At 52.7% G+C, this 26,429-nt stretch overlaps 1 protein-coding gene across 2 annotated transcripts in view; it reads right to left on the minus strand.

Annotated features, from left to right (window-relative positions):
• The window catches only part of C4H6orf132 (chromosome 4 C6orf132 homolog), a 39,287-nt gene extending 13,107 nt beyond the window's left edge, over positions 1–26,180 (minus strand). For both annotated transcript variants that reach the window (XM_025384488.1, XM_025384487.1), the window contains exons 1-2: positions 25,504–26,180; positions 12,299–12,405 (exon numbers count right to left, since the gene is read on the minus strand). In XM_025384488.1, the coding sequence (XP_025240273.1) occupies positions 12,299–12,405; positions 25,504–25,648 (252 nt within the window). In that variant the 5' untranslated portion in view covers positions 25,649–26,180. The remainder of the gene's footprint in view (positions 1–12,298; positions 12,406–25,503) is intronic.
• Positions 26,181–26,429: the final 249 nt, after the last annotated feature.

The following is a 26,429-nucleotide window of genomic DNA, read 5'->3' on the forward strand; positions in this document are numbered from 1 at the left end:
GCATTATTATTGCAGCTGACATTTATGAGGCACCTACAAGGTGCAAGGCACTGTTCTGAGTACTTCACATATACCAACCCAGTTTTACTGTTAGTCTTCACAGTAACCCTAAGAGACAAGTTATTATTTTTATTTTATAGATGAGAAAACTGAAGCACAGAGAGGCTAAGTACATTGCCCAAGGTCAAAGAGCTAGTAAGTGCCAGAGCCAATATTGGGACCTGACAGCCTCCTTCCTTTGCCAGTATAGTGTTTGCTCTCATACTTTCCCTCTAACACAACTCTATGTCTATTGTTGATGACTGCAGTCCCTGCTGCCCAGCCCACTCTACTTGAGGGCTCGGTGATGGCTGCTTCTTTGTATGTGCCTGACACAGACGGGGCAGTTTAACAAGTATTTGTTGAATGAATACATCCCTGGATGAGTTTAATGAGTGGCAGCAAGAATATGGGACAAGTGCCAGGTGCGGTGGCTCACGCCTGTAATCCCAGCATTTTGGGAGCCCTAGGCAGGTGGATCATCTGAGGTCAGGAGTTTGAGACCAGCTTGACCAACACGGTGAAACCCCATTTCTACTAACAATACAAAAAAATTAGCCAGGCGTGGTGGCGGGCACCTGTAATCCCAGCTACTCGGGAGGCTGACGCAGGAGAATCACTTGAACCCAGGAGGCGGAGATTGCAGTGAGCCGAGATTGTGCCACTGCACTCCAGCCTGGGTGACAGAGCAAAACCCTGTCTCAAAAAAAAAAAAAAAAAAAAAAAAAAGAGTATGGGACAAAGAGGTGGAAAACCTGTGTTATGGCTCCAGCTCGGCTACCAATTAACTTGGAGCAAAGTAACTTCTCACTCTGGTCTGGTTCTGCCCCTTCTGTAAATACTCTCCAAGGATCACTTTGGCTACGGCGTTCTGTGAGTCCAGGCCCACAAAGTGTCCCTTGTGTGAATCAGCTCACCTGCGTCATGTGGGCAGTGGCCTGGACACTCAGGGTCACCCCTCGATGACAGGGTGTTGGGACAGATAACTGAATTGCCTCCAGGTTGTCCTCTGACTCCAGAGACGTCAAAGGGGCAGCAGGATAGAGGCGGGGGGAGCTGGGAGGGAGAGTTCTCAAAATTCTTTTCCAGGAGCCCCAGACCAGGCAGGCAGGGCTGGGCTTGAGGTCACTGCTGGCCTCAGACACGGGGCTCTGACTGCTGCAGTCAGCTGGGGAGCCTGCTGTGTCCCAGCCTTACACTGCTCCACCCTTGGCACCAGGAAATGACAGACTCAGGAGCCCAGGGTGCCGCCGGCAGGGGTTGCCATGTGCCTCAAACATTCTCAGGGGAGTGGAGTGCGTGGCCCTCCGAGTGTGGCAGCCCACGTCAAAAGGGGCAGACCAACCTGTGTGCAGTGAAGCAAAGAACACGCAAATGAGCATCTGAGCATGCCCCTGGTGGGCCGGGCTGCAGCACCTCCCTCTTTGGGCCAGCCTGGGGAGTGGCCACAGCCACTCCCTGCACTGTGGCTGCCTGGGGCAGAGTCCAGCCCTGGCTCTGCCAGCTTGGGAACTCCACAAAACTGGGCCTCAGCACTTCCTCGTCCTCACACCCAGACAACACCCAGAAGCTAAGACCATCGGTCACCTCACTCACTTCACAGGTGTACAAGCGAGCAGCTCAGTTCAGCTGAAGCAGCCCTTTAATTTTTGTTTTTGTTTTTGTTTTTTTTGGAGATAGGATCTCACTGTCACCCAAGCTGCAATGCAGTGGCTCACCGCAGCCTCAAATTCCTGAGCTCCTGTAACTCCAGCACTTTGAGAGGCCAAGGCAGGTGGATCTTAAGTCAGGAGTTTGAGATCAGCCTGGCCAACATGGTGAAACCCTGTCTCTACAAAAAAAAAAAAAAAAAATTAGGTGGGTGTGGGGCAGACGCCTGTAATCCCAGCTACTTGGGAGGCTGAGGCAGGAGAATTGCTATCACTTGAACCCAGGGGGCAGAAGTTGCAGTGAGCTGAGATTGTGCCACTTCACTCCAACCTGGGCAAAAGAGCGAGACTCTGTCTCAAAAATAAAAAAAAAAAAAGGAGAATTCCTGCAAAAATTGCTGGCCTCCCAAAGTCTGGGACTACAGGTGCAAGTCACCATGCCCAGCTTTCCAGCGTGGTTTTTTTTTTGTTTTTTTGTTTTTTTGTTTTTAGACGAAGTCTTGCTCTGTCGCCCAGGCTGGAGTGCAATGGCGCGATCTCCGCTCACTGCAAGCTCCGTCGCCTCCCGGGTTCACACCATTCTCCTGCCTCAGCCTCCCGAGAAGCTGGGACTACAGGCGCCTGCCACTACGCCCGGCTAATGTTGTTTTTTGTATTTTTAGTAGAGACGGGGTTTCACCGTGTTTGCCAGGATGGTCTCGATCTCCTGACCTCTTGATCCGCCCACCTCGGCCTCCCAAAGTGCTGAGATTACAGGCATGAGCCACCGCGCCCGGCCTTTTTTTTTGAGAGAGAGTCTCACTCTGTTGCCCAGGCTGGAGTTCAGTGGTGCAATTTCGGCTCACTGCAAACTCCACCTCCCGCATTCAAGCAATTCTTCTGCCTCAGCCTCCCAAGTAGCTGGGACCACAGGTGCACGCCACCACACCTGGCTAATTTTCTTGTATTTTTAATACAGATGGGTTTTTGCTATGTTGGCTAGGCTGGTCTCGAACTCCTGGCCTCCAGTGATCCACCTGCCTCAGCCTCCCAAAGTGCTGAGATTACAGGCGTGAGCCACTGCACCCAACCTGCCCAGCTTGTTTTTATATTTTTTGTAGGGACGGGGTCTCGCTATGTTGGCCAGGCTGGTCTCCAACTCTGAGGCTCAAGTGATCCTCCTCAGCCTCCCAAAGTGCTGGGATTACAGATGTGAGCCACCTCACCTGGCCAAAGCAGCCCTTTAAAAACCATCACAGCAGCCAGGACGGTGGCTCACACCTGTAATCCCAGCACTTTGGGAGGCTGAGGTAGGCGGATCACCTGAAGTCAGGAGTTCAAGACCAGCCTGACCAACATGGAGAAAACTGTCTCTACTAAAGATACAAAATTAGCTGGTCATGGTGGCGCATGCCTGTAATCCCAGCTACTCAGGAGGCTAAGGCAGGAGAATCGCTTGAACCCGGGAGGCAGAGGTTGCGGTGAGCCAAGATTGCGCCATTGCACTCCAGCCTGGGCAACAAGAATGAAACTCCATATAAAAACAAACAAACAAACAAACAAAAAAACCCCATCATCACAGCCTATTATAGTGGAAAGTTCCCAGCAATGATTAGTTGGGAGGAAGCATGGATGGAGAGAACTACCATTCCAAGAATATTTATATGTATTTCCTTCCTTATACTTGTCTCTATTGGGAGGTTCTTAACAATGAACTTTTGTTTCCTTTATAATTAAAAAAAAATAGCTAGGCCGGGCGCGGTGGCTCAAGCCTGTAATCCCAGCACTTTGGGAGGCCGAGATGGGCGGATCACGAGGTCAGGAGATCGAGACCATCCTGGCTAACACAGTGAAACCCCATCTCTACTAAAAAAATACAAAAAACTAGCCGGGCGGCGTGGCGGACGCCTGTAGTCCCAGCTACTCGGGAGGCTGAGGCAGGAGAATGGCGTAAACCCGGGAGGCGGAGCTTGCAGTGAGCTGAGATCTGGCCACTGCACTCCAGCCTGGGCGACAGAGCCAGACTCTGTCTCAAAAAAAAAAAAAAAAAAATAGCCAATACAATAATAGTATGTTGTTTGTTTGTTTGTTTGTTTGTTTTTGTTTCTTGAGACAGAGTCTCACTCTGTCACCTAGGCTGGAGCACACGATCTCAGCTCACTGCAACCTCCGCCTCCTGGGTTCAAGCGATTCTCCTGTCTCAGCTTCCTGAATAGCTGGGACTACAGGTGCGTGCCACCATGCCCACTAATTTTTTGTATTTTTAGTAGAGACAGGGTTTCCTCATATTGGCCAGGCTGATCTCAAACTCCTGACCTTGTGATCCTCCTGCCTCAGGCTCCCAAAGTGCTGTGATTATAGGCGTGAGCCACCACGCCTGGCCTAGTTTTTTTTTTTTTTTTTTTTTTTAATTATTGTGATTGAGTGGAAAAAACATCAACTTGGGAGTCAGGCAGACCAGATTTGCAATCTTAACTGACTCGTCTAAAAGGATTCAGAGATAGTATCTGACATAGAGATGGTGCTCAAGAAGTTATGCCCCTTTCTTGCCTTCTGAAGCTCAGTTTTCTCATCTGTAAAATAGGAATAATCCCACCTCCCTGAGGTTGGCTGTGATACCAGAGGCCACTGCACACCTTAAGAGGTCCTGCAGCGTAGTTCTCAAGAAAGTTTATTTCCCCTGGGTTCTAATCAAGGACTTGGGCCACTGCTCCAGGCACAGCCTCCAGGGTGTGTCTCTCTGGTTGCATCTGAGGAATGAGTGCTTCCCCATGGTCAGGGACAGGTCACCAGGAATCCTCTAGTGCCCTCTTGACTGCTAACATTTCAGAGTTGAGAAGGAGGAAGAAAGGGAGGGAAGAAGGTGGGGAAGAAAACACTCATTATTCAAGGATGAGGCTAGTTTCCCTTTGAAGTTTTGGGGGGGCTGGGGCCCACTGTTCACCTGTGGCACCCCTGAGAGTTCAGGAGGGCAGGGCTCACCCACTCATGGCTTCAGTCCACCCCACTGGCCTCCTCATGGCCGGGACACACACATCCTCATGCCTGTGATTCCTCAGGGCTCAGCCAGGTCTCAAGGGTGGGTCACCAGGGGCTGGGCCAGTGGGCAATGCATGGTTGACCCTGGGTGGCAGCCAGCTCGGAGTCTTAGCTACACATCGTGGAATGCAAACTTCCTTGCCAGACTCCTCCTGGAGCCTGATCTGGGGCACCGGCCCTGTGGGGTGGGGTGTGGAGTTGCAGAGTGGGAGGGAGATGGCCCTGAGCCTGAGTTAGAGGCAGGCCTGGTTGGGGACACCACTGCAGGCTGGGAGAAAAGGAAGCTGGGGGCCGGGCACGATGGCTCAAGCCTGTAATCCCAGCACTTTGGGAGGCCGAGACGGGCGGATCACGAGGTCAGGAGATCGAGACCATCCTGGCTAACATGGTGAAACCCCATCTCTACTAAAAAATACAAAAAACTAGCCGGGTGAAGTGGCGGGCGCCTGTGGTCCCAGCTACTCGGGAGGCTGAGGCAGGAGAATGGCGTAAACCCGGGAGGCGGAGCTTGCAGTGAGCTGAGATCCGGCCACTGCACTCCAGTCTGGGCGACAGAGCGAGACTCCGTCTCAAAAAAAAAAAAAAAAAAAAAAAAAAGAAAAGGAAGCTGGGAGCCCCCACCTCTGCCTCAGATCAAGAACTACACAGAAACCCCTCTAGGCACCCAACATACCCAACTAGATGAAGCCCAGCCAGTTGTTTTCCTGGCTTAGGGGTGCAGTGTGGGGGTGCTGGCCTGGTGGAGGTGGTAGAAGATCGAGACGGGCTGTGTGTATCCTGCAGAGCAGCTGTGAAGTTGGGAGCCAGTGAGCAGTTTATAAAGGAGACGGATTATTTCCCCAACACAGCCCGACACTCTGCCACAGCTCAGACCCCTCCTGGGGGCCAGAAAAGAGTGTTCACCCATGAACCATCTTCCTCTGGACCTATCTACCATCTGAGAACCACCCTTAGACCCAGGTTACCATGGCTTCTGCCCTCCACCGGGTACTATGGAGGGCCCTGGTCTGCCCTCTCTCTGGGGCAAGAAGTCAGTAGGATGAGGGGGACATGCCCCCAGAGGGCACACTACGTCCCTCGAGACCCTGCCTAAATGGCCCTGAGCCCGCTTCAAGGGCTTCTTCCCTGGCCAGTCCTCCTGAGGGGGGCACACATCTGTGAGTCCATGGGGACAAAGGGGCGGCTGTTTATGGGCCAGGATGAAGGATGGAGGTTTATGGGCCTGGATGGAACTTTGGAGGTTCAGGCTGAGGTCCTTAATGAGAGGGAAGGAGCCAGGTGGGTAGAGAAGGGGGTGTGGAGCTCCGTTTGCACTCTTGTGGCAGGCCTAACACCCCACACCCCACAACCCTTTGGCCTAACATCATCCGCACAAACCAGCCAAAAGCCAATCATGGCTGCCTTGCCTGACTCACCCTACAGAGCTCAGATTCTGCCCCTAAAAGGTGCCTGGGCCTTGAGTTTAGAGAAGAGTTCCTCAGCAGCGGGCTGGGTGGAAAGGAGAGATGGGGCTGACTCCAGTTGCCTCTCCAGCAGCAAGGACTAAGGGAAGGGTGCAGGGCAGGCGAGGCCTCCTGCCTGAGCCTAGGGATTCCTCTTCTGGCAGAGCCAGGCCTGTCTGACTCAGAGGGTGGGGTGACCCAGGCAGCTCTCACCGCCCAGGGCACCCCTGGGGACCTGTTGGGCCAGTTTTCCCGTATTTGCCACACTGACATTTAATTTTTAATTCCTCATATGCATCACCCTGGAGATGGCTTGATTCAGACTGGGGAGGGCAAGAGAGAGAACCCCAGAAAATACAACCCTGCTGCCACCCAATGTTCTATGGACCCAGCTCTCAGAAGCAGAGGGACAGGCCAGGTGCGGTGGTGCACACCTGTAATCCCAGCACTTCGGGAGGCCGAGGTGGGTGGATCATGAGGTCAGGTGATAGAGAGACCATCCTGGCTAATACAGTGAAACCCTATCTCTACTAAAAATACAAAAAATTAGCCCGGCGTGGTGGTGGGCGCCTGTAGTCCCAGCTACTCAGGAGGCTGAGGCAGGAGAGTGGCGTGAACCCGGGAGGCGGAGCTTGCAGTGAGCCAAGATTGTGCCACTGCACTCCAGCCTGGGTGACAGAGCAAGACTCCGTCTCAAAAAAAAAAAAGAAAAAGAAAAAAAAGAAGAACAAGAAACAGAGGGACAGGCTCCAGCTTGCTCTCTGAGCCCAGTCTCCCTGAAAAGGAGGGAGAAAGGATCACCCTTCACTCAGCCAGACCTCCGGTGGTGTACACAGGGCACAGGGCCAGCCTGGGGAGAAGGCCTGGCTCCTGTCCCTGCTTCTATCGAGCCCAGTGGCCTGGGCAGGGCCCTCCCCTCCCCAGGCCTCAGTGTTCTCACGTTGATCTTGACAACTGCTGTAGTCCTCCCACCTCTGAAGTTTGGTGGCTCAAATTCAGCTCCTCAGGGATCCCCAAGCAGGAAGGTGGGGTTGCCCCAGTAGCTGGAAAACCTCCCTTTCCAGAGGTGGAAACAGAGCTCAAGGAGGGTTCCATGTGTCGTTAGGGCCTGACTTCTCCAGTGGCCCTCCAGGGAGCCGACCACACCGTCTACCCTTCCGTTAGGAAGTCATTTTAACACAGATAGTCGTGGCTGGGGAGACCCTTGAGGACCATGCAGTATGACCCCCACTGTTGGGCGAGAAGCCAGAGGCCCAGGGAGAGGAAGGGGCTGGCCTGCAGCCACCCCGAATCCCAGCAGCAGAGCTGGGACTGGTACCAGCTGCTGGAGTCTCAGCCCCTGGTCCCATCCCAGCCACTGAGGGATCCCGAGGTCCTTTTTTTAGCTGGCCTTTGGCTGCCGGATGCCTGAGAAACACTTCGTAATTCCCAGCACCCTCAGCACACAGAGCGAGGGAGCTCTGGGGAAGGGGGCAGGAGTGTGCCTGTCGCTGCCCTGTCCCCTTCTCTCTAGCCCTGTCCCCTGGCAGGCTCCTGTAGGGCACTGACAGGGAGGGTGGGCTCAGAGGATGGCCCAGGCCTGGAGAGAGCTCACAGGCCCTCGTGGGGCCTGTCACCTGACTTCTTGGGCACTGCTACCCCGTACCTCCCCTTCGCACTGGGCAGCCTGGCCTGAGAGGTGCCTCTGAATGTGGGAAGGGAGGACAGGGAGGGATGGAGGCCCGGCCGGCTAGGACAGTGTCAGGCAGGGCTAGGCACTGTCCCAGCTCCCCACCCACCCTGACTTGGCGGGGCTGGGGGACGGGGTGTGTGCGTGTGCATGTGTGTGTGAGCCCACACCCACACAGAGCTCGCCTCTTTTGGCACACAGACGCTTTTGAGCCAATCCTCCCCATCCTCCCAGCCTTCTGTCCCTGCTGAAAGAAAGCAAAGGACCTGGCTAGGGCCTGCAGGAGAGGAGTCAGAAGGTCAGACAAGAGAGAATTAAGCTGCCAGCCAGATTCCCCTCCACCCGGGAGCAGGCAACAAACGGCATGGAAGCTGCCCTATCTTGTGACCTGAGTGAGGAGCACAGAACAGTCCCTGTGATGCGGGCCACTGGGCCAAGGGTTCCTAATCTGAAGGCACATCATGGGAGGGCTTTAGTCCCCTGCTGAAATTGTAAGCAAAACTAGGTGTATGTGACTCACAGCCTCATCATAGGTCAAAAGCATCTATGAGCCGAAAGAGGCAAGAGGCCTGGTGCCCGGCAGGCCCAGACTGCTGGACAGGGATTCAGAGAGGCAGGCAAGGGAGGTGGAAGTGGTTTTGCCGCCTGGCCCTGGAAGGAGAAGAAAAAAGCTTCTATGTAGTGAGTGGAGGGAGAGTAGAACGGCCTGAATAGAACTTGGATCCTGGAGCCTGGCTTCAGGGATTCCAGTCACGGCTCTATCACTTAGCCGCATGACCTTAAGCAAGTTACTCCCCTCTGTGCCTCAGTTTCTCTGCCTGTAACATGGGGATTAATGACAGCACCTTGCTCGAAGGGTGGCTTTGTTAACACACGTGGTCCACGTGGCATGGTGCCTGGCGCACAGTGAGCGCTCAGCATGTGGTGGCCGAGATCACAGGCCGTGCCACTGGATGGGGTCGGCAAGTCGCTCTGCCTGCCTTTGCCCAGTTAGCCAGCACTGAGGGAACGGGTAAACTTCCCCTTCCTGGTTCAGTTCCTGCCTCTGTAAAATGAGGCCCCTTTCAGCCGTCGGTTCACCAGGTGTCCATTCTCTTACCCTCACCAGTGAGGGGGCGTGAGTTTTTAGGGAGAAGCCCCCATTTCCTGGGACTGGTTCTGAGGCTTGCACAAAAGAACTGCTCCCAGGAAGCACTTCCCCAGGACAAGCTGGAACTCAGGCCTGCCCAGCTAGCCCAGCCCACTCCAGGGGCCCCGGAGCCTTTGGCCAGGCCTGCCTGGGGTCTGTGCAGCCCCTGAGTCATGTTCTGCCCAGACCAGATTCAAACCAGAGCCTGGGAGGGCCTGGCAGGCGAGGATTTGCCCTGGTCCTTGAGGGGCCCGCAGCAGATAGGTGGGGGGAGATAAGGATGCCGACCAATCAGAATGAACTCAGCTGGGACCACATTAACTCTTTAGTTGCTGCTTTTGGGGGTGGTCCAGATCTAGGGGAGGGGCAGGACAGCAGGAACCACTCCAGGGGCAACAGCCATTTCTACTCTGTAGAGAAGTATTTCCATCGTGTTTTTTTGTTTGTTTGTTTGTTTTTAAGACAGAGTCTTGCTCTCTCGTCCAGGCTGGAGTACAGTGGTGCCATCTCAGCTCACTGCAACCTCCGCCTCCAGGTTCAAGCAATTCTCCTACCTCAGCCTCCTGAGTACCTGGGATTACAGGTGCGTGCCACCATACCTGGCTAATTTTTGTATTTTTAGTACAGACGGGGTTTCACCACGTTGGCCGAGCTGGTCTCGAACTCCTGATCTCATGATCCGCTCACTTCGGCCCCCCAAAGTGCTGGGATTACAGGAGTGAGCCACCACGCCTGGCCGTATTTCAGTAATTTTTTTTTATTCCCATTTTACAGATGAATGTTTTAGTATTTTACCGACTGGTAGAGGTATGTCAACTCTGGGCCCACACTGCTATGAATCTGGGTATGTGTGTTGAGGGTAAGTGACAGGAGAGAATCTAATTAACCTCCCAATATAGAATATTTCAGGCTGGGCACAGTGGTTCAGCCTGTAATCTCAGCACTTTGGAAACTGAAGTGGGTGGATCACCTGAGGTCAGGAGACCAGGTGAGACCAGCCTGGCCAACATGATGAAACCCAGTCTCTACTAAAAATACAAAAAAAAAATGCTGGGAATGGTGGTGGGCGCCTGTAATCACAGCTACTTGGGAGGTTGAGGCAGGAGAATCGCTTAAACCTGGGAGGTGGAGGTTGCAGGGAGCCGAGATTGCACCATTGCACCACTCCAGCCTGGGTGACAAGAGCAAAACTCAGTCTGGAAAAAAAAAAAAAGGAATATTTCAAACTGATTTTATCTGCATTTATGGGTGCAATCACTTCTGTCAGAGTTTTATGCATTCTCTGGAAACAAAGTTAGGGGCTGACTCATTTTTTTTTTCTTTGTTTTTAAGACAGGGTCTCACTCTGTCACCCAGGCTGAAATGCAGTAGTGCAGTCATAGCTCACTGCAGCCTCAACCTCCTGAGCTCAAGCCATCCTCCTGCCTCAGCCTCCCAAGTAGCTGGGACTATAGGCACACACCACCACAACTGACTAATTTTTAAAGTTTTTGTAGAGATAGGGTTGGGCTATATTGCCCAGGCTAGTCTTGAACTCCTGGCCTCAAGTGATCCTCCCACCTTGGCCTTCCAAAGTGCTAGGATTCCAAGCTGACTTATTTGATTTATACCTTGTTGGTGGTGTTTTCTATATTGGTGCCTCTTTCTATATTTATCTATATTGTCCACAAATTGCTTTTATAAGCAGAAAATAAATTATTTAAAGTTGTATTCCCAGAGATCTGTGTGCTCAGCCCTCCACAGAGAGGCCTTAGAAATGCAGCAAGGAGAATGTAAGACTGCCTCTGTCCCATCTAGAATCTTAGGTCTGATTGTTGAGGTTGGACATAGCAGAAAAAATTGGTGATGGGGAGAGGAAGGTGGTTGTGCCAGGCAGTGCTAGGCAGGAGGTATGGGGACCCAGGATGAATGTGTGGGGTGCCATGAAGTCTAACAGACTCCTGAGAGCTCAGACCAGGGCAAGGGGCCTTTCAGTCCAGGCAGGACTAAACCCTCATGGAGGCAAGAGGATGCCGTGACCCCGGTGACAGCATTGTGCCACCCATGACCCAGGTCCGACAGACAGGAGTGAGCCTCAAATCTAGGAGCCTGGTGTTTAGACTGGCTCTGGCCTGGGCTGTCTAGTAAGCAGCCACTGGCCACAAGCAGCCATTGAGCACTTAACATGTCTCAGTCAGAAGCGGGATGTGCTATATAAGTAGTACACCAGATTTTTTTTTTTTTTTGAGACAGAGTCTTGCTCTGTCTCCCAGGCTGGCGTGCAGTGGCCTAATCTCGGCTCACTACAACCTCCGCCTCCTGGGTTCAAGCGATTCTCCTGCCTTAGCCTCCCGAGTAGCTGGGACTACAGGCATCCATCACCATGCCTGGTTAATTTTTTTTTTTTTTTTTTTTTTTGTATTTTTAGTAGAGATGGGGTTTCACCATATTGACCAGGCTGGTCTCAAACTCCTGACCTTGTGATCCGCCCGCCTCAGCCTCCCAAAGTGCTGGGATTACAGGCGTGAGCCACCGCACCCGGCCCAGATTTTAAAGACTTAGTATGAAAAAAAGAATGTAAAATAGCCCATTAGTATTTTTTATATTGATTGAATGTTGTAATGACACTCTTTTTTTTTTTTTGAGATAGAGTCTTGCTGTGTCACCCAGGCTGGAGTGCAGTGGTGCGATCTTGGCTCACAAGCTCCGCCTCCCGGCTCCACGCCATTCTCCTGCCTCAGCCTCCCGAATAGCTGGGACTACAGGTGCTTGCCACCACACCCGACTATTTTTTTTTTTTTGTATATTTAGTAGAGACAGGGTTTCACCATATTAGCTAGGATGGTCTCAATCTCCTGACCTCGTGATCCACCCATCTTGGCCTCCCAAAGTGCTGGGATTACAGGCGTGAGCCAGCACGCCTTCCGCAATGACACTCTTTTGAATATACTGGGTTAAGCAAAATATATTTGTCTCCTGCAGTGGGCAGGGAGCTCCTTGAGAACAGCAACGCTGGCCCAGTCATCTCTGTATCCAGCCCTAATGCAGGGCCTGGCACAAAGCAGACAGTCATCAGTGACTGTGGAAAATGAACCCTGCTTGGCTGAGGGTACCCACTGCTATATCACTCCTGCACACAAGTTCTCCATAACTTCTCCTTGGGCTTGGCCCTGAACGAGCTGGCATCCCTAATCCTAAACTTCCTGCTGTGAGCCTCGGCCATGCCTCCTTCCAGTAGCCCCCCTTCCCACCGGGTCAGCATCAGGAAGGAAGGGGTGGGTGGAGGGTGCAGCTGATGTCCACTCAGGCTGGGGCAGGCCTGGTGTCCCCACCCAGAGCAGACCCTCCAACCTCAGAGCAGAATCGTACTCACCAGCGGAAGGAAGGTCAGCAGGGGCCGGACTCTTGGCCGAGCTTTCAGCGTGGCTGTTCCTGACTCGCTCACTGTGTTAAACCGATTGTCTCCATAATAGATGCCATCTAGAGAACACAAGTGAGGGGACACTATAAGCTGGAGATCCAAGGCATCCGGTCACCCAAGTTTAATCTGCCCTTCAGCTCCCAGTGAGGAAAGCCAGGGCCCGCGTGTCCCCCAGTGTTGGACTCAGCTAAGCGCCTCTGACATAATCAGATCTTATGGATGAGATGTGCGCTAATGGGGCCAGCTGAGGTGGCGCTGGGTGAGGGACTCGATGTTCCTGGGGCTTTCAGCCCCCTGCAGCCATCTCTCTCCCAATCCACAACCACCACCCTGCATTGATCCTGAGCCTTCTCTCCCACAGCAATGGTCCCTTGTTTTCGGAGCCCAGGGAGCCCGGCTAAGGGCCCAGCCGAAGCTTATCTCTGAGAGAGGGGGGAAAACAAGCCAGCTTTTCCCTCGAGTGTTTAAATTTCTAATCTGAAACATGCAGAGCAGATGAAGCCACCTGCTGCCCCCAGGGGCCAATATTCCATCATCTGGACTCCTTAACTCAAGATTTCCCTGACTACCAAACCACAGATGCTTGTGTACATGGCTTTCTTTAACGCACCCTGGAGGGCAGAGCAGAAAAAACGGGACAGTAGGGTCAGTGTGACCTGGTTAAAACATCCCAGCTCTGCCGCTGACTGCTCACGTGGCTTAACCTCTCTGGGTCTCAGTTTTCCCATCTGTACAGTGGGAGTGATGACAGTGCCGTAGAGCACTGTCATGAGGAGTGAGTGTGGCCAGGGCAGAGTAAGTGCTCAGCAAACATGCTTGTTTCCCCTGTAGGAAAATGATATGAAGGACCTTCCTCTTCCTCCAGTTACTGAGCCTGTGCTCCGTGCTGCTCTATGGCAGTGGGAGGGTGCGAGGGGCCACTCACATCACATCACATCCCTTTCTCAACTCCCTCATGACCCTTGATACACACTGACAAGAAATTCACACTCCCTTGGCAGGGATCGCTGTGGCCCTCCTGCTATGTGGCTTGTGAGCAAAGAGGGCTTTCGTCCATTTAACGAGGTGTGGAGGACTTTCCCCGATAGCCAGAGAGGAGATAAGAAAGGTCAGAATCCCAGTTAGCCAGAAGTCTAACTGGGACATTGAGTTGATCATGATTACTTTTCTCCTTGTACGTGACTTTAGGAGAAAATTGCAAGAAAGCCAAATGATTTATTCGAAAGAGACTGGGCTTGTCAGGAAGATCCTGGGATCAGACTACATCCATCCCAAATCCCAGCACCCCATGTGAGCATCTGGGCTTTGGATGTGACAGGGAGACTCCTGGGAGGGCTCCAGCAGCTGGAGGTGGTGTCCTCGATGTGCAGCCCTCCCAAGGCAGGAAGCTGGCTGGGACACTCAAGCTTCTCCACCTCTCAAATGGAGCCCGAATGTTGGGTTCTCTGTGTGCTCTGCGCGTCCCTGGAAATTCCAGTTCCCAGCACTGCCCTGCCCCGTGCACTCTGGGCAAATATGATTTTCCAGTCCCAGTTGCCAGGCTCCATGACTGAGGCTTCAGACCAAGATCGGACGGGGCATCGGGGAGGGAGCTGTAAGATCTGACCCCATGGGACACAACAAAAGTAGCTCACACCCAACAGCCACCACGAGAGCCCCCGATTCCCTCACTTCCGAGAGTCTGCATGTTGACACCGGAATCTCCTGGGGCATTCTCTAGAGAGTGCTGTGTGGATGCCAAGGCCCTAGACTTGACGTGATGTGGCTACCTGGACCCTTAACAGGACTGGGGGTGGGTGAGGATTGCCACAGGGACTGCATGAGAGCCACGCTCCTAGGCAGGGCTCTAATCATTTCATTTCCTCTCTGCACCGATGTTGGGATCTAGGGAGCCTCCTTCCTACAGTCGAGTTATTGTCATACTAATGGCTACTCTTGTTGGGTGCCTACGCGCTTTAGAAGTGTTATATCTGAGCAACTTGGCAAGGATGATAACTGTAATACTAATAATAATGAAGGGTAAAAACTTACTGAGCACCTTTTTTTTTTTTAATTTTTATTTTTTTTGAGATGGAGTCTTTTTTTTTTTGGTTATAAAGATGAGAGGTTTCTACGTTGCCCAGGCTGGCCTTGAAAGCCTAGTCTCGCCTCCTTATGCGCCGGGACAACAGGCCTGAGCCACTGCAGATCCCCTTGCTCTGTCACTCAGGCTGGAGTGCAGTGGCATGATCTCGGCTCATTGCAACCTGTGCCTCCCTGGTTTAAGCAATTCTCCTGCCTCAGCCTCCCAACTAGTTAGGATTACAGGTGTGCGCCAGTGCCACCATGCCCAGCTAATTTTTGTATTTTTAGTAGAGACAGGGTTTCACCATGTTGGCCAGGCTGGTCTCAAACTCCTGAATTCAGGTGATCCACCCGCCTCGGCCTCCCAAAGTGCTGGGATTACTGGTGTGAGCCACACGCCCGGCCTACTGAGCACCTGTAATGATCCGGACACTGTTCCAAGCACCTGACACATTATTCATTCATTTAATTCTCAAAACGGCCCCATGCAAATTGGTACGGTCATTATCCCTGTTTTACAGATGAGGAAACCGAGGCACAAGGAGGTCAAATAACTTGCCCAAAGCCTCAGAGTAAGTGTTGAAGCCAGGGTCTCCCTAAAGGGCCTGACTTCTAAACCACCATACACACACCCCCAAAGGGAAGAGTCATAACCCCACCGTGTACAGGGCTGAGGAAGGCTTGGCTTGGCTCTGGCCAGCGAGCAGCTCTGGGAAGCAGCGGGAGGTGACGCAGCTTGTTTGAAGCCTGCTGGTCAGGAAGGAGTCGGATCTGAACTGTGGCCGTCTGACCCTCAAGCAGGCGCTCTAACCGCCTCACAGATCCCATGACTCAGCCGTGACTCTGAGCCACTGTTGTTTTGCTTCCTTTGTGGTTGTTTCAAGCAGTGAAATCCTTTCTAAGAATATAACTGTTCTCTGTAAAACATATAGAAAGGTAGTGGCTGTGGTTGGGGCCGGGCTGAAAGGCCCAGGTGGCTCTTCTCCCCACCAGGCACCTCTGGAAAATCAGATTTGATTTCCCAGTCTGAAGAGGAGTGGGTAGGAGTCAGAGAAGGAAACATGTTACGGAAGCAGAGGTGGGGTGATGCGCTGTGAGAGGGGCTCGGCCGCCACGGCTGGCTTTGAAGATGGAAGGCAGCTACTGGCCGAGGACTATGGGCTGCCTCTAGCAGCCAGAACAGGCAAGGAAACAGACTCTCCTGGAGCATCCAGGGAGAAACAAAGTCTTGCCAACACCTTAATTGAGCCCACTGAGACCTGTGTCAGAGTTATGACCTGCAGAATTGTAAGATAGTAAATTTGTTATCAAAATAAGAAAAGGGGCTGGGCGCGGTGGCTCACATCTGTAATCCCAGCACTTTGGGAGGCCGAGGTGGGTGGATCACGAGGTCAGGAGATCGAGACCATCCTGGCTAACACAGTGAAACCTCATGTCTACTAAAAATACAAAAAATTAGCCTGGTGTGGTGGCACGCACCTGTAGTCCCAGCTACTCGGGAGGCTGAGGCTGGAGAATCACTTGAACCAGGGAGGCGGAAGTTGCAGTGAGCCAAGATCACCGCTGCACTCCAGTCTGAGCGACAGAGTGAGACTCTGTCTCAATAATAATAATAATAATAAAATAAAATAAGAAAAGGAGGTGTGGGGCTGGGCGTGGCGGCTCACGCCTATAATCCCAGCACTTTGGGAGGCCGAGGTGGGTGGATCATGAAGTTAGGAGTTCAAGACCAGCCTGGCCACTATGGTGAAACTCTGTCTCTACTAAAAATACAAACATTAGCCGGGTGTGGTGGTGGGCGCCTGTAATCCCAGCTACTCAGGATACTCAGGAGGCTGAGGCAGGAGAATCGCTTGAACTGGGAAGCAGAGGTTGTAGTGAGCTGAGATTGTGCCAGTGCACTCCAGCCTGGGTGACAGAGCGAGACTGTGTCTCAAAAATAAAATGAAAAAAAAAAGAAAAGCAGATGTGGCTGGAATCAGGCCAACTCTTAGGGCCCCTCAGTCCTGGCCCAGCTCCTGCTGGATGGGGGCACAGTATGAGGTGAGGTGCGTGGGTCCCTCTCCATCAGCTAGATCCTCAAAGCATTCAAGGTCAGGACTGGGGTCTTCCCAGCCTTAAGGTCAAGGCCCAAAACTTGACAGACAACAGAGCTCAACCTTGGGAATTTCTTATTGGAAGTGACGAACATTGCTCAGATCGTAGGTCAGGGATGCTGAGGCTTTCCTGAGAAGCAGCTCCCTCCTCAGTCGAGGAGCTAAAGGAGGGCTAGGAACATCCTGGTGTCCCTTGAGGAAGGAGGGACGAGGAGGAGGTGAAGTGGGTGCCTGGAGAGGAAGCTGGATGATTTGCTCTCAGAACAAGCTGCAATGAGAAAGAGGGGCACAGCCCCATGTCTCATCCACTCTGAAACTTGCAAACTCCCTAGATGTCTGGCTTTTTCTGGAAAGGTTGTTAGGGATCTCAGAGGTTTTATGCTTGCCACATGCACGGACCAGAGAGGCAGCACTGGAACATCCAGGTGGGATTCAGAAAGCTGGAAAAGGAAGGCAGATGCCCCTGGACCCAGGAGCTTCCAGAGAAAGAGAGTCCCAGGGCAATTCCAGCAGCCGGGAAGCCTCGTGAGACCCCAGCAGCAGGTTCTGAGCAAGGCCGGAGCCCCAGATGGACCACAGTCCTGTCAAGATACAAACTGAAGCTTCTGACAAACTCACATGCAAATAATGCAGTGATAAAATAGGGGTAAATCCAGGTCTGCCTCAATTGACCCAAACCTGATCTTTAAATGAACCCAATTTCCCCGCAAATGGAATCCTATTTATGACAAGATTATGCATAGGATTATGTTAGATTTTCTCCCTAACAACTTCTCCTTCATAGAAGGGTGGGAAATGAAGGTAGGGCTTTGCTTTCATTTACACTCCCTCAAGGATTTGAGTTGACATAAATATTAATACCATCTAACATCCAAAAACCTGTTCCAAAAACAATTCCTGGTACCAAGCAGGAGACTTCACCCCAGATTTCAACCTGGGTACAGGCAGCTCCCCTCCTGCCCCTTCTCCCTCAGGAGAACCTGGCTCTGCCATGGGCCTGAGGGCAGCAGAGTTGTGGCTGAGGCTGCCTGGGTGTGAGGAGACCATGGCTGAGGTTCTGTCCTGGCTGGAAACACCCAGCAGTCAGACAGTTCCTGGCTGGGACCAGAGGCAGGACCTTGTGGGGTCAAGGCTACGGGTTTAGAGCCCAGCTGAACGTGGGTTCCGGTTCCGGCTCCATCACTTAACTGTGGGATCCTGGCAGTCTCACTAGGTCTCTCTGAGGCTGTCTCTTTATCTTTGTACATGTGAACAGTGGTCTCTGCTGGGCAGGCTGATGTGAGGCTGAGTGAGAGAAAGCATGCAAAAGTCATCAGCACAGTGCCTAGCAGATATTTGTGCTTGATAATTGGGAGGGTTGACTGGGTGTGGTGGCTCACACCTGTAATCTCAGCACTTTGGGAGGCCAAGGCAGGTGGATTACTTGAGGTCAGGAGTTCAAGATCAGCCTGGTGGCCAGACACAGTAGCTCATGCCTGTAATCCCAGCACTTTGGGAGGCCAAGGAGGGTGGATCACCTGAGGTCAGGAGTTGGAGACCAGCCTGGCCAACATGGTGAAACCCCGTCTCCACTAAAAATACAAAAATTAGCTGGGTGTGGTGGTGGGCACCTGTAACCCCAGCTACTTAGGAGTCTGAGGCAGGAGAATTGCTTGAACTGGGGAAGCGGAGGTTGCAGTGAGCCGAGATTGCGCCATTGCACTCCAGCCCGGGTGACAAGAGCGAAAGTCCACCTCAAAAAAAAAAAAAAAAAAAAAAGACCAGCCTGGCTAATGTGGTGAAACCCCATCTTCTCTACTAAAAATACAAAAATTAGCTGGGGCGTGGTGGCGGGCACCTGTAATCCCAGCTACTCAGGATAGGCTGAGGCAGGAGAATCACTTGAACTGGGGAGGCAGAGGTTGTAGTGAGCTGAGATTGTGCCACTGCACTCCAGCCTGGGCAACAGAGTGCGACTCCGTCTCAAAAAAAATAATAATAATAATTGGGAGGGCTAGTTATTGTTATCGTCATCATCATCATTCTCTCTCTGCTCCACCTTACTTCCCTCCACCAAGAGTTTGGGCTGTGAGCTTGAGCTGGGCTGTGTCACTCACAAATCTTGGTGACACCTGTCCCCATGAGGGCAGGCAGGCGGGCCTTTGCTTTCTTGTTAGGGTCCACTCTGAGTCCTGATGCCTGGGACTGTTCTCAATAACCCTCTTTGCAGCAGCCCAGAGTGGGAGGGGCTGGACCAAGGTCACCAAGCAGGGGTTAAACAGGGCCCCTGACTTGCAGTGCCTTACATATGGCACGTGGCTCCCTGCCTCTCCCCAACAGGCAGACCTGGCTCTCTCAGCCTGGGCTGGGGTATGTGTTAAATGTGGCAGGTGGGCCAGCTCCAGGCGAGCTGAGAGCTAGGTACACGCTGCTGCAGGAGGCCCAGCCCTTCTTTTCTCCCTTGCTCCCCGAGGAGAGGAGCCTCACTGAGTCTTCTGCATTTCTTTGCTCACAGAGTTCAGGGTTGGAAGAAATGTTCTACCTCCTTCAGCCCCGAAACTGCTCATGGATCTCCATGGAGGCTGAGGTCAGAAAGATTCTGGGACAGTTATTTAGCTCTTTCCCCAAATTCTAGCTAGGTCCAAACTAGCGAGAAAATTAATTTGATTAATTAAATATTTAAATGTCTAACATCTATTAAGCCCTCACCACCCCATGGGGGTAGTACCCTTATTATTCCCAATTTGCAGGTGAGGAAACTGAGGCTCAGAGAGGTTAAGTCCCTTGCCTAAGGTCCCACAGCTGGTGAGTCAAAGGGGCCGGGATTCCAGCCCAGGCAACCTGACTCCAGACTGATTCCCTCAGGTCATAGCCAGCATGGCAGGGAGGGAATGCAGGGATTCAGCGTCTCTCCCCCCCATCTCTTGTTTTTCCTGAATGAGACTTGAAAGTTGGTAAGGCCTGGAGGGGAGGAAATGGGCCTAGGAATCATATCTGGATTCACATCCATATAACACCTGAGGACATTGAGCACTTTGTCAGGCTTAGTTTCCCCACCTGTAAAATGAGGATGATACTTTTCCAGAAGCCTCCCAAAATCAGGAGAGGGAAGGAAGCTAGCTGGAGTGGGAGGAGGGCTGGGGCCCCAAATTGCCAGGAGCCCCTAAATGACCTCAGGAGCACTGGCTACAGGTCTGATTGGATTCCTGGGGCTTAGGAGGATTCCGGCCTTAGCTTGGGGAGTTTTTGCCTTGACTAAGAGTAACCCAGAATCCCAAAACAGACCTCTTTCTACTTCTACCTCACTGCAGATATAGAATGGGGGTGCTGGACAGTGAAGTATGAAGTGTGGCATCCAATTATCGGCCACTAGGGGAGCCCCTGCCTTTCAGGGAAGCAGCGGGGGCGGCCCTATGTGAATGTAACTCACAAATGGCGTTAATGAGGCCTTTTCTTGCTAATTAGCAAGTCCACATGACAGGAGCCTAAAAAGGCCAGTCTTTCCCAGCAAGTCCCAGCAGGCCTGACCTGAGGACCAGAGAGAGGCATTTGTCCAAGGCAGAGCGGACGCTGAAGGTTGGGCTGGGGTGGAGGGGAGGAGGGGCAGGGAGCCACAGAGTAGAGGAGGAGGGAACAGAAAAGGAGTCTTGGACGCCGCCCCCCACAACCCAGCATGTGGGACTAAGAGGGAGGAGCAGAGTGAACAGGGCCCTCTTCTTCCAAGCTAGGACTTGCCACTCAGTGTGCAGACCCCAGAACTTGTGAGAAATGCTGACTCTCCCTTCATCCCGAAACTACCGAAACAAATTTAATCTTAACAAGATTCCAGATGACTGGATGCACTTTGATGTTTGAGCTACACCGGACTGGAATGACTGAGTCATTTCACCTATCTAAGCCTTCCTTCTGAGTCTGTTTCCTCAACTGAGAAGACATACAAAGCTTTTACTCCAGAGTCTGGTGATAATAATTGCATTACTGTCATTACTCTATTGGCTAGGAGAGAAGGGGCACCTTGTAGCTGGTCTGTAGGGGTCAAAGGCAGGCCTGGCTTTCTGAAGTTGAACTAGAGTGACAAGAGAAGCTTATATAATGGGGCAGACGAGGGTGTATATGTGTGCACTGGACTGCTGGCAAACCACAGCACACCTCCAGGGGACAGGAGTAAGCAAAAGTTGGTAGGCTGGTGCCAGCCTGGCCCTGGGGGGAAATAAGTGCTCAGCGCCTGGCTCCAGGGGTAAGAGGTGGGAGTTTCCCACCCTTTAGCAGGACCTGAAGCACAGAGCCAGGAGACCCAGGGAACAGGAACACCAGAAACTGCAGCCACACCAGAGGGCACCAGGGTCCTCCTGATAAGGAGCTGGCCACATTCTTTCCATATTTATGTAGAACCTACCATGTGGCCTGCAGGGAGTCCTAAAGGGAAAGAGAATAGCCTTGCTTCATGTGGGGAAGGAAATACCAGGATTCTCATATCTTCCTGCACAAAACAATTCCCCTGAAGCTGGCTAAAAACCCAGAGCCTAAAGGCTGGGCGCGGTGGCTCACGCCTGTAAATCCTAGCACTCTGGGGGGCCCAGGTGGGCAGATCAAGAGGTCAAGAGACCATCCTGGCCAACATGGTGAAACCTCGTCTCTACTAAAAATACAAAGATAGCCATGTGTGGTGGCGTGGGCGGGGGAGGCTGAGGCAGGAGAATCGCTTGAACCCGGGAGGCAGAAGGTTGCAGTGAGCCGAGATTGTGCCACTGCGCTCCAGCCTGGCAACAGAGTGAGACTCCGTCTCAAAAATCCCCCAGAGCCCAGACCCTAGCCCAGAGATTCTGACTTCCTGTGCCTGAGGTGGGACCCTAGGAATCTGAAATTAATTAATTATTTTTGAAGTGGGGAGGACAGGATCTCGCTCTGTCACCCAGGCTGTAGTGCAGTGACGCCATCATAGCTCACTGCAGCCTCTATCTTCCAGGCTCAAGCAATCCTCCTGCCTTGGCCTCCCACAGTGCTGGGGTTGTTTTGGTTTTTGTTTTTTGTTTTGAAGCAGGGTCTCACTCTGCCACCAAGGCTGGAGTGCAGTGGCGCGATCTTGGCTTACTGCAACCTCTGCCTCCTGAACTCGAGCAGTCCTCCCGCCTCAGCCTCCTGAGTAGCTGCAGCTACAGGCACATGCCACCAAGCCTGGCTAATTTTTGTATTTTTAATAGAGATGAAAGGGTCTTGCCATGTTGCCCAGGCTGGTCTCAAACTCCTGAGCTCACGTGATCCACCTGCCTCAGCCTCCCAAAGTGCTGGGATTACAGGCGTGGGATTACAGGCTGCGCCTGGCCCAGAATCTGCATTTCAAATAAATGTCTGCGGTAGCTGTGAGCCGTCCCATTTAGAGGAACAGGGCAGGAAAGACAGTCCTCTAGCAAACAAGGGTGTCCCATTGCTGGTGGCGGGTGCAGTGGTGGTAGATAAAGAATCTCGGCTCAGTTAATCCAAGACGCAAGGGAGGAGTCCTGAGTGACTGGCAGCTTTGTCTCCAGTAGCAGCCCAGTCCCTTATCTTGGGATTTGCAAAGATCCACATCTCTGCTTTCTCATGCATTTAAAAAAACCACACACACAATCGTGTGGCCTTGCTTGGGCTGGGAGAGGGCAGAAGACTTCGTTAGGATTGCAAATGTATTCAGTGAAGGCCTCCTAATTGCTGGAATACATATTAGAGAAATTCTGTAAAGAAAAATTTGCTCGTCACCACCCTCACATGACTGTTTGCATTTACCCTCTGTACCCAGCCTACCCTTGTGCAAACAGATTTTTACATGGCTGCAACCACAGAGCAAACGGTTGATTACTGCTTCATTCCCTTACACATCCCTACATTGATTTTTCTCCCTTCCATTCCACCACCTGTTCTCCAAGGGCTGGATATCGCCAGCATCTCACCCCAGGCTCAAGGGGAATGTCACAGACTCAGGGGCCCTATGGAACTCTAATCCCACTCTCTGTGAGACATTTGAAATAGCCTTGTCATGGCTCAGTTTCCTCTAGTCTACAGTGTTAGGAAGAGGAGCTGAAGCAGGCAGGGGCAGGAAGTGCTCCATGCTGGGAATGATCTCACAGTAATAAATCACGCCTTGGAGCAGGGGCCAGTAAACTTTTTCTGTGCAGGGCCAAATAGTAAATATTTTAGCCTTTGCAGGCCATAAGGTCTCTTTTGTAGCTACTCAACTCTAGCCATAGACCATATGTAAATGAAGGGCATAGTTGGCTATGTTCTAACAAAACTTTATTCCCCAAACCAGGCCATGGGCCAGAATGGAGCCAGGACTGTAGTGTGCCAATCCTTGCTTTAGAGCAAGCTTGTCCAACTGGTGGCCCAACACAAATTTGTGAACTTTCTTAAAATATTATGAGGCTTTTTTTTTTTTTTTTGCATTTTTTTGTTTTGTTTTTTTAGCTCATCAGCTATCATTAGTGTCAGTGTATTTTGTGTGGCCCAAGACAATTCTTCTTCCAGTGTGACCCAGGAAAGCCAAAAGATTGGACACTCTGCTTTAGAGTTTTTCGTTTTAATGCTTTTCAAAGCACTGCCATAAATACCCCTTCAGGCAGTTACCCTGCAGGCAGCCTGGACACTATCCCCTTTAACAGAAGAAAAAACTGAGGCCCAGAGAGTGCTCAGCCCCACGTATTGACAGAGACAGGATGCCAAGTCAGGGCTGCACCTGCATCCCATCACAGAATCCCCAACACTGGTCCCTCCTCTCCCTAACTCCAAGCAGAGCAGGGAGGAGGACTTCTGCCACGCCCAGTGGCACCCCAGGGAACACCCCGGAAACACTGGGGCGCTGTTCTGCTGGACGCATGATGTTTTCCACCACTCCCTGTGCAGGCAAGACCAAGCTGAGTCAGCTGGAGGCCCAGCCCTGCCTTGAGGAACGGGAGGAGCTGTCCTTTGGGCTCCAGCTCTGCCCAGGCTGATGACGGCAGCAGCTGGCTGGAGGTGACAGGGGACCAGGCCCTCTTCCCTCACCAGAGGTGCTGATGCCCACTAGCAGCCTGCACAGCCTAGGCAAAATGCAGAAGTGGCTGAGAGGCATGGCTGAGGTCTCCCCTTGAGGGAGGAAGGGGGTGTGTGTGTGGTATTTTCCACATAGATGCCCCTCAAGTAAAATTCACCATTGGATCGCCTTCCTCTGCAGAGTTAATTCAGCAAACCCGCTAAGAGTGTGATCTCTGGAGCCTGACTGCCTGGGTTCAAATATTGGTTCTGCCTCATAAGGGAGATTTTGGAGGTCATGGAAATGCTCTAAAACCAGATGGTGGTGATAGTTGCACAACTCTGTGTAAACAGTCTGCTAAAAATCATTAAATTGTGGACTTAGAAAAATGCTGCCTCCAGCATTGAAAGCTGTGTGATCTTGGGCATATTATTTAACCTCCCCGTGCCTCAGTCTCCTCATCTGTCAAACAGGAATGATAATAATAGTGCCAGACTCCAGATGAGATTTCAATGAATCTGTAACACAAAGATTTTAGAATGGCATCTTGCACCTAAGAAGGGAATGATAAATGCTCTTTCCATGGTGCCTCCGTTGAGAGGGAAAGAAGTGTCCTGGCTCACAGGCACTTCCCCGCACACCTGTGTCTGGGAGTGCCTACACCATGCCTCCACTTGCCCTGCTCCTCCTGGTCTTTGCTTCTACTATTTGTTTTGCCAGGAATGCCCTTTCCTGTCAGCTCGAACGCTAGTTCCACTCAGAGGTCATCTCTCTCCTCTGCTTTTATGCTTAATAATCGTTTATAGCAAAGGCTCAGAAAGGACTAAATGGCATATGGTTAGTTCTGTTCACTCTGGATCTGAGATCCCTGTGCCAGGAAGAGGCGACACTTTGCCCTTCCTGCTCCTATCCACGGTGCCTTGTGTCCTGGCTGTATCCACAGTGCCTTGTGTCCTGGCTGTGGCAACCTGGGTGCTGAACTGAGTCCAACAGCAGGCACCAAGGCTATGACATCCACTGTGGGTCCCAGCACAGTAGCTATAAAGATCAGTGAAGATAATATGGTGAGAATGAAGGCAGGCAAGCTTAAGCAGTGATGGGTGTCCTTCCTTGGGCCTAGAAGCCACCCCCCCCCCCACAACCTGGGGGTTCCAGAGTCACATGTCATACACAAGAAATGGATTTCTGTCTCTAGCCGCTGGTTTCCCCTAGTTATAGAGAATACAAATTGCAAAATGAGGCAGTGATAAGATGACCCACAGCCAGAGCCTGGGGATAAGCCAGGGCGGTGTTTTTAGAGGCCTGCAGAGACACACCAGTCTGATTCCGGGGTCAGCGGCAGCTGGCAGTCAGGGAGAGGGTTCCTTGGCCTCCACTGTCCCATTTCTGGCTCCTCGGTGTTAGCCCAGAGACAGCCCAGGTCCCAGGTTGACCTGGCAGGAGCCTGTGGCCCCAATAAGTGACTTGGTGTCACAAACAGGCTGGTAACCTGGTAGCAGCTGCGCCTGTTGTTTTTTCCTGGGCCTCACCTAGCCAGAGCCAAGTTTGTGAGCACCCAGAGAGCAGCCCCCTCTCTGCCACGTGGGCTGGGGAAACAGGGAGTGCAAAGGGTGAGGGAGGAGAACGCTCCTTAGCCCCCATTCTCCAGGAAAACTTTTGCTTCAGCCAGAATGGGGGTGTTGTAGCGGTGGGGGTCGGGGGAGATACCGCAAACCTCCGGAAGCCGTCCCGCTAACAGTAACACAAGCATCGGATTCGCCAAGTGGGGAATTAAACACCTCCAAGGAGGGCCTGGGGTCAGAGGTAGGGGCGGCAAAGTTCTCCCACCTACCCGTGGTGGCGGGGTCCCCTCTTTTCCCGCACCTCTCTCACCGCACGTCCCTTCCCAGACACCCCGGTGCTACGCCTCCTCTCTCCTGCCCGGCGGCTGCTCTTGGCCAGTCCGCAGGTTCCAACGTGTCCCTCCCCTCCGCGCCTCCAGGAGACAGCGCCGCCGGCCCTGCCCTAGCGCCCTTCGTCTCCGGAGCACTCACCGAAGCCCCTGGTCCCCTCCTCCGGGGCCTCCTGGGTGAAGATCCAGGGCGGGTTGGTGGCGTAGAGGGAGGTGCTGGGGCTGGTGGTGTGCTTCTTCCCGAAGAGTTTGCTGAAGGTGCCCTGCACGGTCTGGTTCTTTTTCATGCTGCCGCAGCCCGCGCGGGCGCCAGGGAAGGACCTTCCCTCCCTTGCCCTGCCCTGCCCCGGACTGAACTCCGCACGGTCTCCCCAGGGGACTCTACCAGGCCATGTCCCCCGCCGTCCTCCCCGCCCGCGCACCGGGCGACAGGTGCTGCGGGCGCCGCCGCTTGCCGGGAACTGCGAGCTACCTGGCCAGGTAAGGGGCAGCCGCTCAACCGGGCCCCGCCCCGCCGCCGCCCAACTCCCCAGGCCGCATTCCTTCCCGCCTCCTTCTACAACAGGCCATTGTTGGCCCGGCCCGGTGGGCTGGGGACCTCGCCCGGCCCACGCCCAGCCTGGGAGACGGGCCACCCCTCCCCCAGGTTCCCTCCCGGCACGCCTCCTTCACCCCACTTCCCCCTAGTCCGGGGAAGGAGGCGGGTGAGTTCCCAGCCTCTCAAGGCGATTCGTGACCAGGTCAGTATGGGTACATGTGGACAGCTCTAGTGTCCAACACGAGGGACATGGATGGCCAAAGCGAGCACGCCACGGCATCCTATAGCCCCTCAAAAATGTGGGGACGTGAGACTTCGGGGAACATCAGGAAGTGCCCATAAGAGAAAAGTAAGCTGGGAAAAGCAAGAAAATGACAAACTAATATACCAATCTGATGACGAGGGTGGAAAAACATCCTCATTGACAGGGATGTGGAATGATGAAATCTTGGCATTCTGTGCTTGTACGTCACATTCTTTTTCTTTTTCTTTTCTTTTTTTTTTTCCTTTCGACGGAGTCTTACTCCATT

Source organism: Theropithecus gelada, chromosome 4, assembly GCF_003255815.1.
Source record: "Theropithecus gelada isolate Dixy chromosome 4, Tgel_1.0, whole genome shotgun sequence".
In the NCBI taxonomy this organism is placed as follows: domain Eukaryota; kingdom Metazoa; phylum Chordata; class Mammalia; order Primates; family Cercopithecidae; genus Theropithecus; species Theropithecus gelada.